The following is a 15,909-nucleotide window of genomic DNA, read 5'->3' as shown; positions in this document are numbered from 1 at the left end:
ACTAAACCGGAAAACGACACCGGAAGTGAGGCGCCGGGGGCCCCGCCCCCTCCGCGTACGCACCTCCACTTCCGCTCCGCCGCCATCTTGCCCTTACCGGAACCGGAAGCGCGACGTCGTAAGGACGACACCGTAATCACGACACCGGAACCGGAATCGCGACAACGGAAGCGAGACGCAGGAACCGGAAGTGCGTCGCAGGAAGCGTATATAAGCCGCCGGAACCGGAAGCGTCCCTCACTTCCGGTTCCGGATGGAGCGGCCGGGCCGCAGTGAGTGCCCCGCTCTGCCCCCGGGCTGGAGGAAGGAGGAAGTGACCCGGAAGTCAGGGATCAGCGCCGGGAAGTGCGATGTCTACTACTACAGGTAATGGGGATAACGGGAATACCGGTGGGATAACGGGAATGGGGATGGGATACACCGGGAATGGGGACGGGAATGACGGGATAACAGTGGGAATGGGACCGGGATAACGGTAATGGGGAATACCGGGAATACCGACGGGATATACTGGGATAATGGTGGGATAATGGGGGGAATAGCGACGGGAATGGTACCGGGAATGCCGGTGGGATAACAGTGGGAGAACACTGGGAATAGCAATGGGAATAGCAACTGGAATACTGGGATAATACCGGGATAATGGTAGGAATAACGACGGGATAACAGTGGGTTAACGCTGGGATAACACTGGGATAACACTGGAATAACAGTGGGATAACACTGGGATAGCACTGGGATAACAGCGAGATAACAGAGGGATAACACTGGGATAACAGTGGGATAATACCGGGATAACAATGGGATAACAGTGGGATAACGGTGGGATAACAGTGGGAGTAGCAATGGGAATAACGGGGATAAGAGCAGGATAACACCGGGATAACACTGGGATAACAGTGGGATAACACTGGGAATGGGACCGGGAATGCCAGTGGGATTAAGGGGGTAACAGTGGGATAATACTGGGATAACAGTGGGATAACAGTGGGATAATGGTGGGTATGGCATAGGGAATGGTACTGGGATAACACTGGGATAGCACCAGGAATAGGGGTCAGCGCTGGGAAGTGCGATGTCTACTACTATAGGTAATAGGGATAACACCGGATAATGGGAATGGGGTAACGGGAATGGGGATGGGATACACCGGGAATGGGGACGGGAATGACCGGATAACAGTGGGATAACGGTAGGAATAGCGACGGGATAACATTGGGATAACAGTGGGATAACGGTGGGAATCACACTGGTGTTATCCGGATATATCCCGGTGTTATCCCCGGTATTCCCGTCGCCATTCCCAGTGTTATCCCAGTGTTATCCTGCTGTTATCCCGTCACTATTCCCACTGTTATTCCGGCTATATCCCGGTGTGATTCCCACTGTTATTCCCACTGTTATCCCACTGTTATCCCAGTGTTATCCCAGTGTTATCCCACTGTTATCCTGCTGTTATCCCACTGTTATCCCAGTGTTATCCCACTGTTATCCCACTGTTATCCTGCTGTTATCCCACTGTTATCCCACTGTTATCCCACTGTTATCCTGCTGTTATCCCACTGTTGTCCCACTGTTATCCCATTGTTATCCCGCTGTTATCCCAGTCTTATCCCATTGTTATCCCGCTGTTATCCCACTGTTATCCCAGTCTTATCCCACTGTTATCCCGCTGTTATCCCACTGTTATCCCAGTCTTATCCCATTGTTATCCAGCTGCTATCCCAGTGTTATCCCAGTGTTATCCCATTGTTATCCTGCTGTTATCCCGCTGTTATCCCATTGTTATCCCGCTGTTATCCCGCTGTTATCCTGGTCTTATCCCAGTGTTATCCCACTGTTATCCCACTGTTATCCCAGTGTTATCCCGCTGTAATCCCACTGTTATCCCACTGTTATCCCATTGTTATCCCACTGTTATCCCGCTGTTATCCCACTGTTATCCCAGTCTTATCCCACTGTTATCCCGCTGTTATCCCACTGTTATCCCAGTCTTATCCCATTGTTATCCAGCTGTTATCCCACTGTTATCCCAGTGTTATCCCGCTGTTATCCCGCTGTTATCCCAGCCTTATCCCACTGTTATCCCGCTGTGTATCCCACTGTTATCCCAGTCTTATCCCATTGTTATCCAGCTGTTATCCCAGTGTTATCCCATTGTTATCCTGGTGTTATCCCAGTGTTATCCCTGTGTTATCCCATTGTTATCCTGGTGTTATCCCGCTGTTATCCGGGTATATCCCAGTGCCATTCCCATCACTATTCCCACCGTTATCCCGGTATATCCCAGTGTTATCCCGCTGTTATTGGGAATGATGATGGGATATACTGGGATAACAGTGGGATAACACTGGGATAACACTGGGATAACACCGGGATAACAGTGGGATAACACCGGGATAACACTGGGATAACAATGGGATAACATTGGGATAACAGCAGGATAAGACTGGGATAACACCGGGATAACAGTGGGATAACACTGGGATAACAATGGGATAACATTGGGATAACAGCAGGATAAGACTGGGATAAAACCGGGATAACAGTGGGATAACACTGGGATAACAATGGGATAACATTGGGATAACAGCAGGATAAGACTGGGATAACACCAGGATAACAGTGGGATAACACTGGGATAACAATGGGATAACATTGGGATAACAGCAGGATAAGACTGGGATAACACCGGGATAACAGTGGGATAACACTGGGATAACACTGGGATAATACTGGGATAACAGCAGGATAACAGTGGGATAACAGTGGGATAACACTGGGATAACAGCGGGATAACACTGTGATAACAGTGGGATAACACTGGGATAACACTGGGAATAGCGGTACTATAGGTATGGGAATACTGGGAATAACAACCGTTAAATAGGTACGTGAATGGGAATTCCAATGGGATATAATGGGAATACTGACCGGATATACTGGGAATGGTGATGGGATATACTGGGAATACCAACGGGATATACTGGGAATGGCAATGGGATATACCAGGAATAGTGATGGGAGTAACGGGAATGGCACTGGGAATAACGGGGATAACACTGGGAATAACAGTCGGATAGCAATGGGAATACTGGGAATAACTGGGATAACACTGGGAATAGGACAGGGAATTATGGTACTACTGGTATGGGAATGGGAATGGCACTGGGATAACAGGTATGGGAATCAGACTGGGAATAACACTGGTAATGGCACTGGGAATACTGGGAATAGCAATGGGAATACTGGGAATAACATTGGGAATACCGGGAATAGCAATGGGAATACTGGCAACTTTATGGCCCCTATAACAGGGTCCTAGTGCCCTATAGCCCCTATAACAGGGTCCTAGTGCCCCTATAGCCCTATAACAGGGTCCTAGTGCCCCTATAGCCCTATAACAGGGTCCTCGTGCCCCGTAGCCCTATAACAGGGTCCTCGTGCCCCATAGCCCTATAACAGGGTCCTAGTGCCCTATAGCCCTATAACAGGGTCCTAGTGCCCCTATAGCCCTATAACAGAGTCCTAGTGCCCCTATAGCCCTATAACAGGGTCCTAGTGCTCTATAGCCCTATAACAGGGTCCTTGTGCTCTATAGCCCCTATAACAGTGTCCTAGTGCCCTATAGCCCCTGTGACAGGGTCTTAGTGCCCCCTATAGCCTCTATATACTGGGAATACTGGGGATACTGGTACTGCAGGTACAGGAATGGGAATGCTGGGAATCACACTGGGAATACTGGGAATTACACTGGGAATAGTCGGATTAATGGTATTACAGGTATGGGAATAATATTGGGATTAACATTGGGAATAACACTGAGAATAATGGGGATAATGGGAATAACATGTACGGGAATGGGAAAACTGGGAATAACACCGGGAATAATGATGGGAATACTGGGAATAATGATGGGAATACTGGGAATAACGACAGAAATTCTGGGAATAACGACGGGAATACTGGGAATAACAACGAGAATACTGGGAGTAACGATGGGAATACCGGGAATAATGATGGGAATATTGGGAATAACGACAGGAAAACTGGGAATAACAATGGGAATACTGGGAATAACTATGGGAATACCGGGAGTAACAATGGGAATATCGAGAATAACAGCAGGAATACTGGGAATAATGAGGGGAATATCGGGAATAACGTTGGGAATTCTGGGAATAACAGTGGGAATACCGGGAATAACAGTGGGAATACCGGGAATAGCGACAGGAATAATGGGAATAACGATGGGAATATCGGGAATAGCGACGGGAATACCGGCAATAACGACGGGAATACTGGGAATAACAGTGGGAATATTGGGAATAACGACGGGAATACCGGGAATAACATTGGGAATACCGGGAATAACGGGAATAACGACAGGAATACCGGGAATAACGATGGGAATACAAGGAATAACAATGGGAATATCGGGAATAACAATGGGAATACTGGGAATAATGATGGGAATACCGGGAATAACAATGGGAATACCAGGAATAACAATGGGAGTATCGGGAATAACAATGGGAATACTGGGAATAACGATGGGAATACCGGGAATAACATTGGGAATACCGGGATTAACACCGGGAATACCGGGAATCACATTGGGAATAAGGGGGAGACCACCGGGAATGTGCCTCCCTCATCCATAGTTTTCCATGGAAAACCGGCCTAAGTAGCCCTTTTCCCAATGCTTTTCCTATGGGAATGCGCCTGTTCCCATTGGAAACCATTGGGAAAGGGCCGGTAATGGGGATCCATAGGGATTGGGGCTGGATCCCATCAGGCTTTGGGATGAAGGGGGATAGGGAATGGGAATGGTAGTGATGGAGGAATCCCAGTATTCCCAATGGAGAGATCCCAGCATTCCCAATGGAGAGATCCCAGTATTCCCAATGGAGTGATCCCAGCATTCCCAATGCATCCATCCCACCATTCCCAATGCATCCATCCCAGTATTCCCAGTGCATCCATCCCACCATTCCCAATGTATCCATCCCAGTATTCCCAATGCATCCATTCCACCATTCCCAATGCATCCCAGTATTCCCAATGCATCCATCCCAGAATTCCCAATGCATCCATCCCAGTATTCCCAATGCATCCATCCCCATTCCCAATGCATCTATCCCAGTATTCCCAATGCATCCATCCCACCATTCCCAATGCATCCCAGTGTTCCCAATGGATCCCATCCCGATCCCATTGACCCCATTGCATCCATCCCAGTATTCCCAATGCATCCCAGTGTTCCAAATGGATCCCATCCCGATCCCGTTGACCCCATTTCATCCATCCCCATTCCCAAGGGATCCATCCCAGTATTCCCAATGGGGAAATACCCAAATTCCCAATGGATTCATCTCAGCATTCCCAATGGAGCAATCCCGAAATTCCCAATTTATAAATCCCCATATACCCAATGGAGTCATCCCAATATTCCCATTGGAGGCATCCCCAGATTCCCAATGGAGCATCCCAAAATTCCCATTTGAACCATCCCAGCATTCCCAATGGATCCATCCCTATCCCATTGACTTCAATCCCATTGACCCCATTCCCATTGACCCCATTCCCAATGCATCTATCCCAGTATTCCCATTGATCCCATTGGCAGCCCCAGTGGGAAGAAGTTCCAGAGCAAGCCGCAGCTGGCGTGGTACCTCGGGATCCATCCCACCATTCCCAATGCATCCCAGTGTTCCCAATGGATCCCATCCCGATCCCATTGACCCCATTGCATCCATCCCAGTATTCCCAATGCATCCCATTGATCCCATTGGCAGCCCCAGTGGGAAGAAGTTCTGGAGCAAGCCGCAGTACCTTGGGATCCATCCCACCATTCCCAATGCATCCCAGTGTTCCCAATGGATCCCATCCCGATCCCATTGACCCCATTGCATCCATCCCAGTATTCCCAGTGCATCCCAGTATTCCCATTGATCCCATTGGCAGCCCCAGTGGGAAGAAGTTCCAGAGCAAGCCGCAGTACCTTGGGATCCATCCCACCATTCCCAATGCATCCCAGTGTTCCCAATGGATCCCATCCCGATCCCATTGACCCCATTGCATCCATCCCAGTATTCCCAGTGCATCCCAGTATTCCCATTGATCCCATTGATCCCATTGGCAGCCCCAGTGGGAAGAAGTTCCAGAGCAAGCCGCAGCTGGCGTGGTACCTCGGGATCCATCCCACCATTCCCAATGCATCCCAGTGTTCCCAATGGATCCCATCCCGATCCCATTGACCCCATTGCATCCATCCCAGTATTCCCAGTGCATCCCAGTATTCCCATTGATCCCATTGATCCCATTGGCAGCCCCAGTGGGAAGAAGTTCCGGAGCAAGCCGCAGCTGGCGCGATACCTTGGGATCCATCCCACCATTCCCAATGCATCCATCCCACCATTCCCAATGGATCCCATCCCGATCCCATTGACCCCGTTCCCATTGATCCCAGTATTCCCAATGCATCCCATTGATCCCATTGATCCCATTGGCAGCCCCAGTGGGAAGAAGTTCCGGAGCAAGCCGCAGCTGGCGCGATACCTTGGGAATGCCGTGGATCTGACCGGCTTCGACTTCCGGACTGGGAAGATGCTTCCCAGTAAAGTCCAGAGGAGCAGGCAAAGAGGGAGGAATGAGGCCGTCATTCCCAAGGTTGGGAATGGGGGGGGTGGGATTGGGGGTGGGAGAAGGTGGGAGAAGGAGTGGGAATAGATGGGATAAGGAGTGGGAAAAGATGGGATTTAGATTGGGAAAAGATGGGATAAGGAATGGGAAAAGATGGGATAACAAATGGGAAAAGATGGGAATAAGATTGGGCAAAGATGGGATAAGGAATAGGAAAAGATGGGATTTAGATTGGGAAAAGTTGGGATAAGGAATGGAAAACATTGGGATAAGGAATGGGGAAAGATGGGATAAGGAATGGGAGAAGATGGGATTAAGATTGGGAAACATTGGGATAAGGAATGGGGAAAGGTGGGATTAAGATCGGGAAAAGTTGGGATAAGGAGTGGAAAATGTTGGGATAAGGAATGGGATTAAGATTGGGAAACGTTGGGAAAAGGAATGGGATTAAGATTGGGAAACGTTGGGATAAGGAATGGGAAATAATGGGATTAAGATTGGGGAAAAATGGGATTAAGATTGGGAAACGTTGGGAAAAGGAATGGGAAAATATGGGATTAAGATTGGGGAAAAATGGGATTAAGATTGGGAAACGTTGGGATAAGGAATGGGAAAAGATGGGATTAAGATTGGGGAAAAATGGGATTAAGATTGGGAAACATTGGGATAAGGAATGGGAAATAATGGGATTAAGACTGGGGAAAGATGGGATTAATATTGGGAAACGTTGGGAAAATGAATGGGATTAAGATTGGGAAACGTTGGGAAAAGGAATGGGAAATAATGGGATTAAGACTGGGGAAAGATGGGATTAAGATTGGGAAACGTTGGGAAAAGGAATGGGATTAAGATTGCGAAACGTTGGGAAAAGGAATGGGAAATAATGGGATAAGGAATGGGAAGAGATGGGATTAAGATTGGGAAAAATGGGATTAAGATTGGGAAAAGATGGGATTAAGATTGGGAAACATTGGGAAAAGAAATGGGAAAAGATGGGATTAAGATTGGGAAACATTGGGATAAGGAATGGGAAAAGATGGGATTAAGATTGGGGAAAGATGGGATTAAGATTGGGAAAATGGGATTAAGATTGGGAAAAAATTGGGATTAAGATTGGGAATCATTGGGATAAGGAATGGGAAAAGATGGGATTAAGATTGGGAAATATTGGGGAAAGGAATGGGAAAAGATGGGATTAAGGTTGGGAAACATTGGGAAAAGGAATGGGAAAAGATGGGATTAAGGTTGGGAAACATTGGGAAAAGGAATGGGAAAAGATGGGATTAAGGTTGGGAAACATTGGGAAAAGGAATGGGAAAAAATGGGATTAAGATTGGGAAACATTGGGATAAGGAATGGGAAAAGATGGGATTGAGGTTGGGAAACATTGGGAAAAGGAATGGGAAAAGATGGGAGAAGGAATGGGGAAAAATGGGATTAGGATTGGATCCTGTTTGGGACCCTTGGATCCTGCTTGGAATTCCATTGGATCCCACTTGGGAAACTTTGATCCCGCTTGGGAATGTTGCATCCAACAGGGATTTGTTCCCGTTCCCTCTTTCCCTTCCCTTTTCCCATAGGATTTCCTTCCCATTCCCTCTTTCCCTTCCCTTTTCCCATAGGATTTCCTTCCCATTCCCTCTTTTCCCATAGGATTTCCTTCCCATTCCCTCTTCCCCTTCCCTTTTCCCATAGGATTTCCTTCCCGTTCCCTCTTCCCCTTCCCTTTTCCCATAGGATTTCCTTCCCATTCCCTCTTCCCCTTCCATTTCCCATAGGATTTCATTCCCTTTCCATCTTCCCCTTCCCTGTTCCCATAGGATTTCCTTCCCATTCCCTCTTCCCCTTCCCTTTTCCCATAGGATTTCCTTCCCATTCCCTCTTCCCCTTTTCCCATAGGATTTCATTCCCTTTCCATCTTCCCCTTCCCTTTTCCCATAGGATTTCATTCCCTTTCCCTCTTCCCCTTTTCCCATAGGATTTCCCTCCCATTCCCTCTTCCCCTTTTCCCATAGGATTTCCATCCCATTCCCTCTTCCCCTTCCCTTTTCCCATAGGATTTTCATCCCATTCCCTCTTCCCCTTTTCCCATAGGATTTCCTCCTCTTTTCCTATAGTAAATCCCACATCATTCCCATTATCCTGCCCTTTTCCCATAGGGAAAACCGGATCTCAACACCACCCTTCCCATCCGTCAAACAGCCTCCATCTTCAAGCAACCCGTTACCAAGGTAACCAATCACCCTAGCAACAAGGTGAGGGCCGACCCCCAGCGAGTCATGGACCAACCGCGTCAGGTGAGCATTCCCAGTATTCCCAATGGGAATTCCATGGTGCTTCCCATTGGAATGGGGTCTTAATGGACGCAATGCGGATGCGTTTTCCTTCCTCGATAGCGGATGCTTTCCAATAGGGAATGGCATTCCTGGATCCATGATGTCTTTCTTCCCATTGGAAGCTCCCAGAATTCCATTCCGAAGGAATAGGAATCAATTCCAAAGGAATAACCCATTTTCCATAGGAAAACTAGGTGGGAAATCCATGGAATCTCATCAAATCCCTGTTTTTCCCTGTGTTCCTTGTGGATATGGAATCCCATTGACCTGAATCCAATGTCTCCATCACTTCCCTGCCTTTGGATGCGCATCACACGGGGATTTAATGGGATCGGACTCCGGGATCAGGGCGATATTCCCTAGGGAATGTGCATCCCACAATGGGAATTGCATTGGATCAAGGCATCACTTTGGATCTCCTGTATCCTTCTGGAGCTGCAGCATCACCTTTGGATGCTGCATCCAATGAAGCATAGAGAGGGGCAGGATCCTGACCTCCAATCCCGCGCTTCCAAACCCCTGGAATGCTGCTGGGAGACCTGATGGAAGGGAATTCTGCCTCTGCATCCTCTAAATCCAAGTGGGAAAGATGAAGGAGCTGAGTTGGGATGGGTCAGAAAGGGGACTGCGTCGATGCCACTGCCTATATACCTATATACTATAGGTACGGGAATGGCAGAGGGAATGGCGACGGATATACTGGGATAATATCGGGATAACGGTCAGAGATGGTGCTGGAATCATCACTACACAATCAGCTTTGCTATAATGACACTGCCCTTGATGCCAAAACTAACTTTTACTACTAAGAGTTCATTGCAAAGCAGCCTGTGCTGTGAAATCAAATCCTGACCTGCTCTGTACATGTACAAATGTTTAAACAGTGCTGCACACCTGACTCTGTTACAATATGTGGATGACCTATTAATTGCTACAGAAATAAAGGAAGAATGTATGTGGAATTATTAACTTTTCTGGACTGAATGGTTATTGGGTATCCAGGCAAAAGGCCCAACTAATCCAAACCCTAGTTTCCTACCTAGGAAATGATATACCAGGAGGACAGAGAGAACTCGGAACTGCTAGAAAAGAAGCCATCTGTCAGACTCCATGACCATCAACCAGCAAGGAGCCCCGGACATTACTGGGAATGACTGGATGGTGCAGTCTTTGGATCCATGATTATGATGTTCTGGTAAGACCACTATATGAACTGTTGAAGGGAAACCCTCTCTCTTTAGAATGGACTGATTCAGCAGAGGGGCTTTTAGAAACTTAAAACCAGAGCTAATGAGAGCTGCAGCTCTGTGACTTACGGATGTAACTAAACCCTTTTGGCTATATTCCTATGAAGAACAGGGAATAGCTCTGGAGGTCCTTGCTCGAAATCTAGGACACTAACAGGACACTAACTAACACTAACATTCTGGAACAAGATGATATAGAAAGTGTGGTCACTAACGTTGTCAATCCAGCATCCTTTTGCAGGAACAATCGACAGAACCACTAACACAAGACTGCTTGGCCACCATAGAGACTGTATATTTGAGCCGACCAGACTTGAAAGAAAAACCTCTGGAAGATGCTGATTCTTGGTTTACTGATGGTAGTAGCTTCATGAAGAATGGTAAACGAAAGGCAGGATATGCCATTAACACCACTTCACAGGTAACAGGGGCTAAACCTTTACCCTTGAACACCTCTGCCCAGAAGGCAGAAATAATAGCATTAATGAGAGCCCTGGAATTGGCTAAGAACAAAAGGATAAATATTTGGACTGATTCTAAATATGCATTTGGTGTGGTCCATGCACATGGTGCTATCTGGAAAGAACGAGGACTTCTGAACAGACAAGGGAAACAGATTAAACATGCTACAGATATTCTACATCTACTAGAAGCTGTTCAGCTACCTGAAGAAGTAGCTATTATGTACTGTAAAAGACATCGACAAGGTGACTCTGATCAGGAAATTGGAAATAATTTGGCCAATTCTGAAGCCAAACGAGCAGTTGAACAATCACAAATCATGTCCTTAATCCCTGATGGCAAACTAACAATTGAAAAATATAAACCTAGGTATTCAAAAGAGGATAAGAATTGATTGAGGATCTGAAAGGACAGGGAAATAAAGATGACTGGGTTCAGGTACCTGATGGGTGAGTTGTAATCTCCTATAACCAACTCTGGAAGTTAGTTCAGGGAGAACATAATAAAACTCATTGGGGTAGCAACTCTTTATATAGATATTTAGACAAACCAATTGTAGGAAGAAGTCTACACACCACAGTTCAATCAGTGACAAAACAATGTCAGCTATGACTTAAAAATAATCTTAAAACTGAAAATAGAAATCAAATTGGGACAATTGTGAGAGGAAGTTACCTAGGACAGCACTTGCAAATAGATTTTTCTGAATTATCAAGAAAAGGGGGTTATCGATATTTGTTGATGTTAACAGATACTTTTTCTGGCTGGCCAGAAGCATTCCCTTGTAGGATAAATAATGCAAGACAAGTGATTAAAACATTATTTAATGAGATAATACCTTGCTTTGGAGTACCAGCAGCAATTTCTTCCAACCGAGGTTTGCAGTTTAGTGCAAAATTGTTACAAGAAATTAGCAAGAATTGGAAATTGATTGGCAAGTATATGTTCCATACAGGCCTCGGGCCAGTGGGCACGTAGATAAGATAAACCATCTGATCAAACAACAAATTAGGAAAATATGTCAGGAAATGAAATTCTATTGGTACCAAGGTTTACCACTGGCTCTATTAAGAATTCGAACTAAACCTCGGTCGAAAGAAGAGGTTAGCCCGTTTGTAATTTTATATGAAAGACCATAACAGTCCCAGTTTAAAGGAGAAAGTCTTCAGGAAGTGGGGGAAGGCTATCTCCGACAGTTTTTGATCAATCTGGGAAAACAATTGGAGGAGATAAATAAGAGAGTAGCAAGGACAAGAGCAAGAGGTTTGGATTATCCCATTCACCCTTTCAGATCTGGAGACTGGGTTTATGTTAAGAAGTTTCCAGGAGATCCTTTACAGGAGAAGTGGAGCGGACGGTACCAGATATTACTGACCACCTTTACAGCAGTGAAGATAAAGCAACAACCTGCTCGGATACATTGTTCAAGAATAAAGAAAGCACCACAGCCAGAGAAGACAATGCAGATCAAACCTTCAGGACCCTTATGTATGAAATTGCATCAGTCATAATTTGGACTCATATGATAACTGGTGCAAAAGCTTTGGACCAGAACTTATACCTGAAATTAATGCAAAATGTTACTGAAGTCTTTAATCGTAGTGACTGTTGGGTGTGTGCACAGGTGCCTAAATCAGGAGAAAGCCTGGAACTCCCATGAACTGGAGTTCCAATTCCTAACACTGTTTCATGGACAAATCTGTGGGTGAACACTAGCAATGTGTATTCAAAGGGAAGGCTGAGATTTGGAATAGCTAATCCTAATCCAAGTAATAAATATTACACCTGTGCACAAAGATGTATTACACCAGGAACCAGGGTACGAGACTATACTTGCTTAAATGCCACAGATGTAGACCACCATTCAAATTGCAATTACACTATTAATATAGATGGTATCGTAGTTCAGTGGTGGCCTTTTCCTAAAGGGAAAGGATGGTATTGGTTATGTGGAGAAAATGCTTATAAGACTTTACCCCCCAACTGGAAAGGGGCAGGCACCTTAGGTGCTGTAATACCCAATTTTACTATTATCGACAGGTATCCTTTCGGAACCTGGATTAGAAGTTTCGTTAAACGGATTAAGCAAAGGTTTAACCCTATTATTGAACGGCACACTGCAGTTCATAGTTTTGTGAGAGGGCTAATTCCATCTTAGGGTGTAAGTGAATTAGAGAAAGCAATTGTAAATATCTCAGCAACCATAGAGGAAATGGAAAGTAAAGACATTGATATAATGCAGGCAGAACAACAAGACATAACCAGCCTATCTAAGGTGGTATAAAACCGAATGGCTCCAGACATGTTATTGGCATCAGAAGGAGGAGTTTGTTCCATAATCAGTGAAAGCTGTTGTTCCTACATAGACCAAAGTGGCAGAATTGAAACATATCTGGAGGAAATTTGGAAACAAACTAAGATATTTCAAGGGACGGCCATGGATGACACCGCCTGTGGTTTCGAAGAAATATGGAAAAAGTTAACTACATGGTTACCTAATCTCTCCTGGTTGAGGCAACTGATTGCAAGAATATTGATGTTAATTATTTTAATAATGATTACTTGTGATATGATACAATGTTCCCTCTGGTGTTGTAAACTATCTATGATAAATTATGAGGATTGGAAAAGGAATGAAATTAAGCACCGAGTAGAAATGGGAAATTATTTCAAAGGACTTTTGATGGTAATGGTAATATATAAAATGTTGCAAAAGAATTTGCAAAAGGACAGAAAAAGGGGGGAATTGAAACAAGGGGAACACAAAATCACAAAATGGAATTTATAAACCTTTAGAATTAGTTTTAAGCAATGTTAAGTTCAATGGCTTTGTAACAGTAGCAATGGAAAATTACTGAGGTGCATAATACATAGAAAAAATAGAGTACAGCTAGAGAACATACTGGCACAAGATAAATCGTTAGAGTTGATGTGGTCTTAAGAATAACAATCTAGAAAAACAGGACACAGGGATAAGGAGTATCTGGGAATAGCAGGTGTCCGGGATAGGCTGCGGGTAAACTAACTGATAAGTAGGAGGATAGGGGGATTATTATGTCTCTGGTGCTAGCGAACCAATTAAACTGGTATGAGCATCTACTGCGCGTGCTTCAAAGGCTGCCAGAAGTGATGAAGATTGTTGGAAGAAGTAAATGACCCTCAGAGACACCACCACAATTCTGTACGCATGCGGGGAGCTTTCTGGAAAATGATGTAATCCATACGTAGACTCATGAATATGCATGTATGCCCAAGGACTATATAAGGATGGCTTGTGTAGCAATAGAGAGACACACGTTAGGAGGAGTTATCCCCCGTGTCTCCCGGCGCCGCAATAAAGAATACCTGCTTGTCAGCTTGAAAACTTTGCTGGCAAGTTTGTTCCTGTCCCTACCTCTTAACAATAGCCATGTCCTTATATCTTGTTCTAGCATACACGGTGAATACAATAAGCATGAACGAGAAGTAACGTTGTCAGGTAAGTGGCTTAACCCTAACCCCCCTGTACATTGGTTAACCCTTTGCATCAGGTTCAGCTGTAACAGTTATTTTTATTCTTCCTAGTAGCTGGTGCAGTGCTGTGTTTTGGCTTTAGTCTGAGAACAATGCTGATAACACACTGACGGTTTAATTGTTGCTAAGTAATGCTTACTCTGATCAAGGACTTCTCAGCCTCTCATGGTCTGACAGTGAGGAGATGCACAAGAAGCTGGGAAGAAGCAGATACAGGACACCTGACCCAAACTAATCAAAGGAATATTCCATACCACAGCACATCATACCCAGTATTTAAACTGGGGGGAGTCACCTGGAAGGCCCAGATCACTGTTCAGGTTGGGCTGAGTATCAGTCAGTGGGTGGTGAGCAATTTTATTGTACATCACTTGTGTTTTGTTGGTTTTTTTTTCACCTTTTTAGTTTTATATTCTTTCCCCTTGTTACTTCCCTTATCATCATCATTAGTAGTAGTAGATTTATATTATACTTTAGTTATTGGACTGTTCTTATCTCAATCCCTGGCATTTACATTCTTTTGATTCTCCTCCCTATCCTGGGGGAGGGAAGGAAGGGGAGTGACTCACCAAGCAAGTGGCTGCATGGTTCTGAGGTACCAGCTGGATTTAAACCACAACAGCATTATAAAAGCTGAACTTAATTTCTTAATTTGGTGTGGTAATCCTTACACATGATTTTAAGTTATATCAGTAATATCAGATATTAAGGAAAGCCAGCTGCTTCTGTTAAATAAACTCCTTTGATACTCAAAGGGAGCAAAAAAGTCAGGTGGAGTTATTGATCTGTGAATATCAGCTGGCTGGGCCTCACAGGTAGCACACTCCAGTTTCTTCTAATTGCCAGTGTCTTCAAGGAAATCCTGCTCTAGCCAACAGTTGGGGAGACCTGATGGGGATGTTGTTTCCAGTTTATTACCAACAAAGCAGAAGATACATCCATGTAAGAAGCCACTGGTGAAATTCTAGCCCTATTAAAAACAATAGCAAAAATCCCAGTGACTTGTGCTGTGGTGTATGTTACTTTAGATGTGGTTCTACTGACACAATGCAGGAAGAAGTGCTTTGTCTCACTTCATCAATTTAATGATTTGAAGCTGCTCTACAGATTTGCTTACTGAACACTACCTGATTTTTTGCAATTTCCCTCCTTGTCTCCAACATTAAGAAAACAGTAAAATTATACCTTGTAGGCCACAAGGTAAATAAGACTTATTATTACTCAGGGATTTACTGCTCTGATTTCCAGTTTTAAAATTGGTTTCTTGGTGAAGAATGTAATGATTATTCCTTTTCTCTGGTCTGTTCCAAGTCCAATTAAAAAAACCTTTTGGTGTTTTGGCAAAACACACAGAATCACAGAATCCCAAGGGTTGGAAGGGACCTCAAAAGATCATCTAGTCCAACCCCCTGCAAGAGCAGGGAAACCTAGAGTACATCACACAGGAACTCATCCAGGCAGGCCTTGAATATCTCCAACGTAGGAGACTCCACAACCCCCCTGGGCAAACTGTCCTTGTGAAATTCATACAGAAATTATGTTGAGGAATGGTTTTATTTTGGATGGGGGGACTGAAGTTTTTATTTTCTTTGAAGTGATAGCTATCTTGTGTTTTATATTGCTTTGTTTTGCTTGTTTGGGTCCTGTATGTTAATTTGTGTTGTGATAACTTTAAGACTAAGCAAACTTTTTAGAATATAAAGTTT

General features: G+C 44.8%; 1 protein-coding gene across 2 annotated transcripts; it reads left to right on the top strand.

Annotated features, from left to right (window-relative positions):
• The first annotated feature begins 241 nt into the window (after window positions 1-241).
• On the top strand, window positions 242-14,502 carry LOC117438189 (methyl-CpG-binding domain protein 2-like). Of its 2 annotated transcripts, none has more exons than XM_034073663.1 (5): window positions 242-366; window positions 6,516-6,672; window positions 8,805-8,942; window positions 14,122-14,168; window positions 14,258-14,502. In XM_034073663.1, the coding sequence occupies exons 1-4, from the start codon at window positions 254-256 to the stop codon at window positions 14,131-14,133; spliced, it is 420 nt and encodes a 139-aa protein (XP_033929554.1). In that variant the 5' UTR covers window positions 242-253; the 3' UTR covers window positions 14,134-14,168; window positions 14,258-14,502. The 2 variants fall into 2 exon arrangements, with proteins under 2 accessions (XP_033929554.1, XP_033929555.1); XM_034073664.1 differs by having other exon boundaries at window positions 14,353-14,497.
• Window positions 14,503-15,909: the final 1,407 nt, after the last annotated feature.

This window comes from Melopsittacus undulatus (assembly GCF_012275295.1).
Source record: "Melopsittacus undulatus isolate bMelUnd1 chromosome W unlocalized genomic scaffold, bMelUnd1.mat.Z SUPER_W_unloc_1, whole genome shotgun sequence".
Lineage (NCBI taxonomy): Eukaryota > Metazoa > Chordata > Aves > Psittaciformes > Psittaculidae > Melopsittacus > Melopsittacus undulatus.
This window is presented reverse-complemented; position numbering and strand designations above follow the sequence as displayed.

Excerpts from the sequence above, each read along its gene's own strand:
- LOC117438189 (XM_034073663.1), top strand. The coding sequence starts at position 254 with ATGGAGCGGCCGGGCCGCAGTGAGTGCCCCGCTCTGCCCCCGGGCTGG. Across the intron at positions 367-6,515 it reads TGCGATGTCTACTACTACAG|CCCCAGTGGGAAGAAGTTCC; the intron begins GTAATGGGGATA and ends TCCCATTGGCAG. Across the intron at positions 6,673-8,804 it reads ATGAGGCCGTCATTCCCAAG|GGAAAACCGGATCTCAACAC; the intron begins GTTGGGAATGGG and ends CTTTTCCCATAG.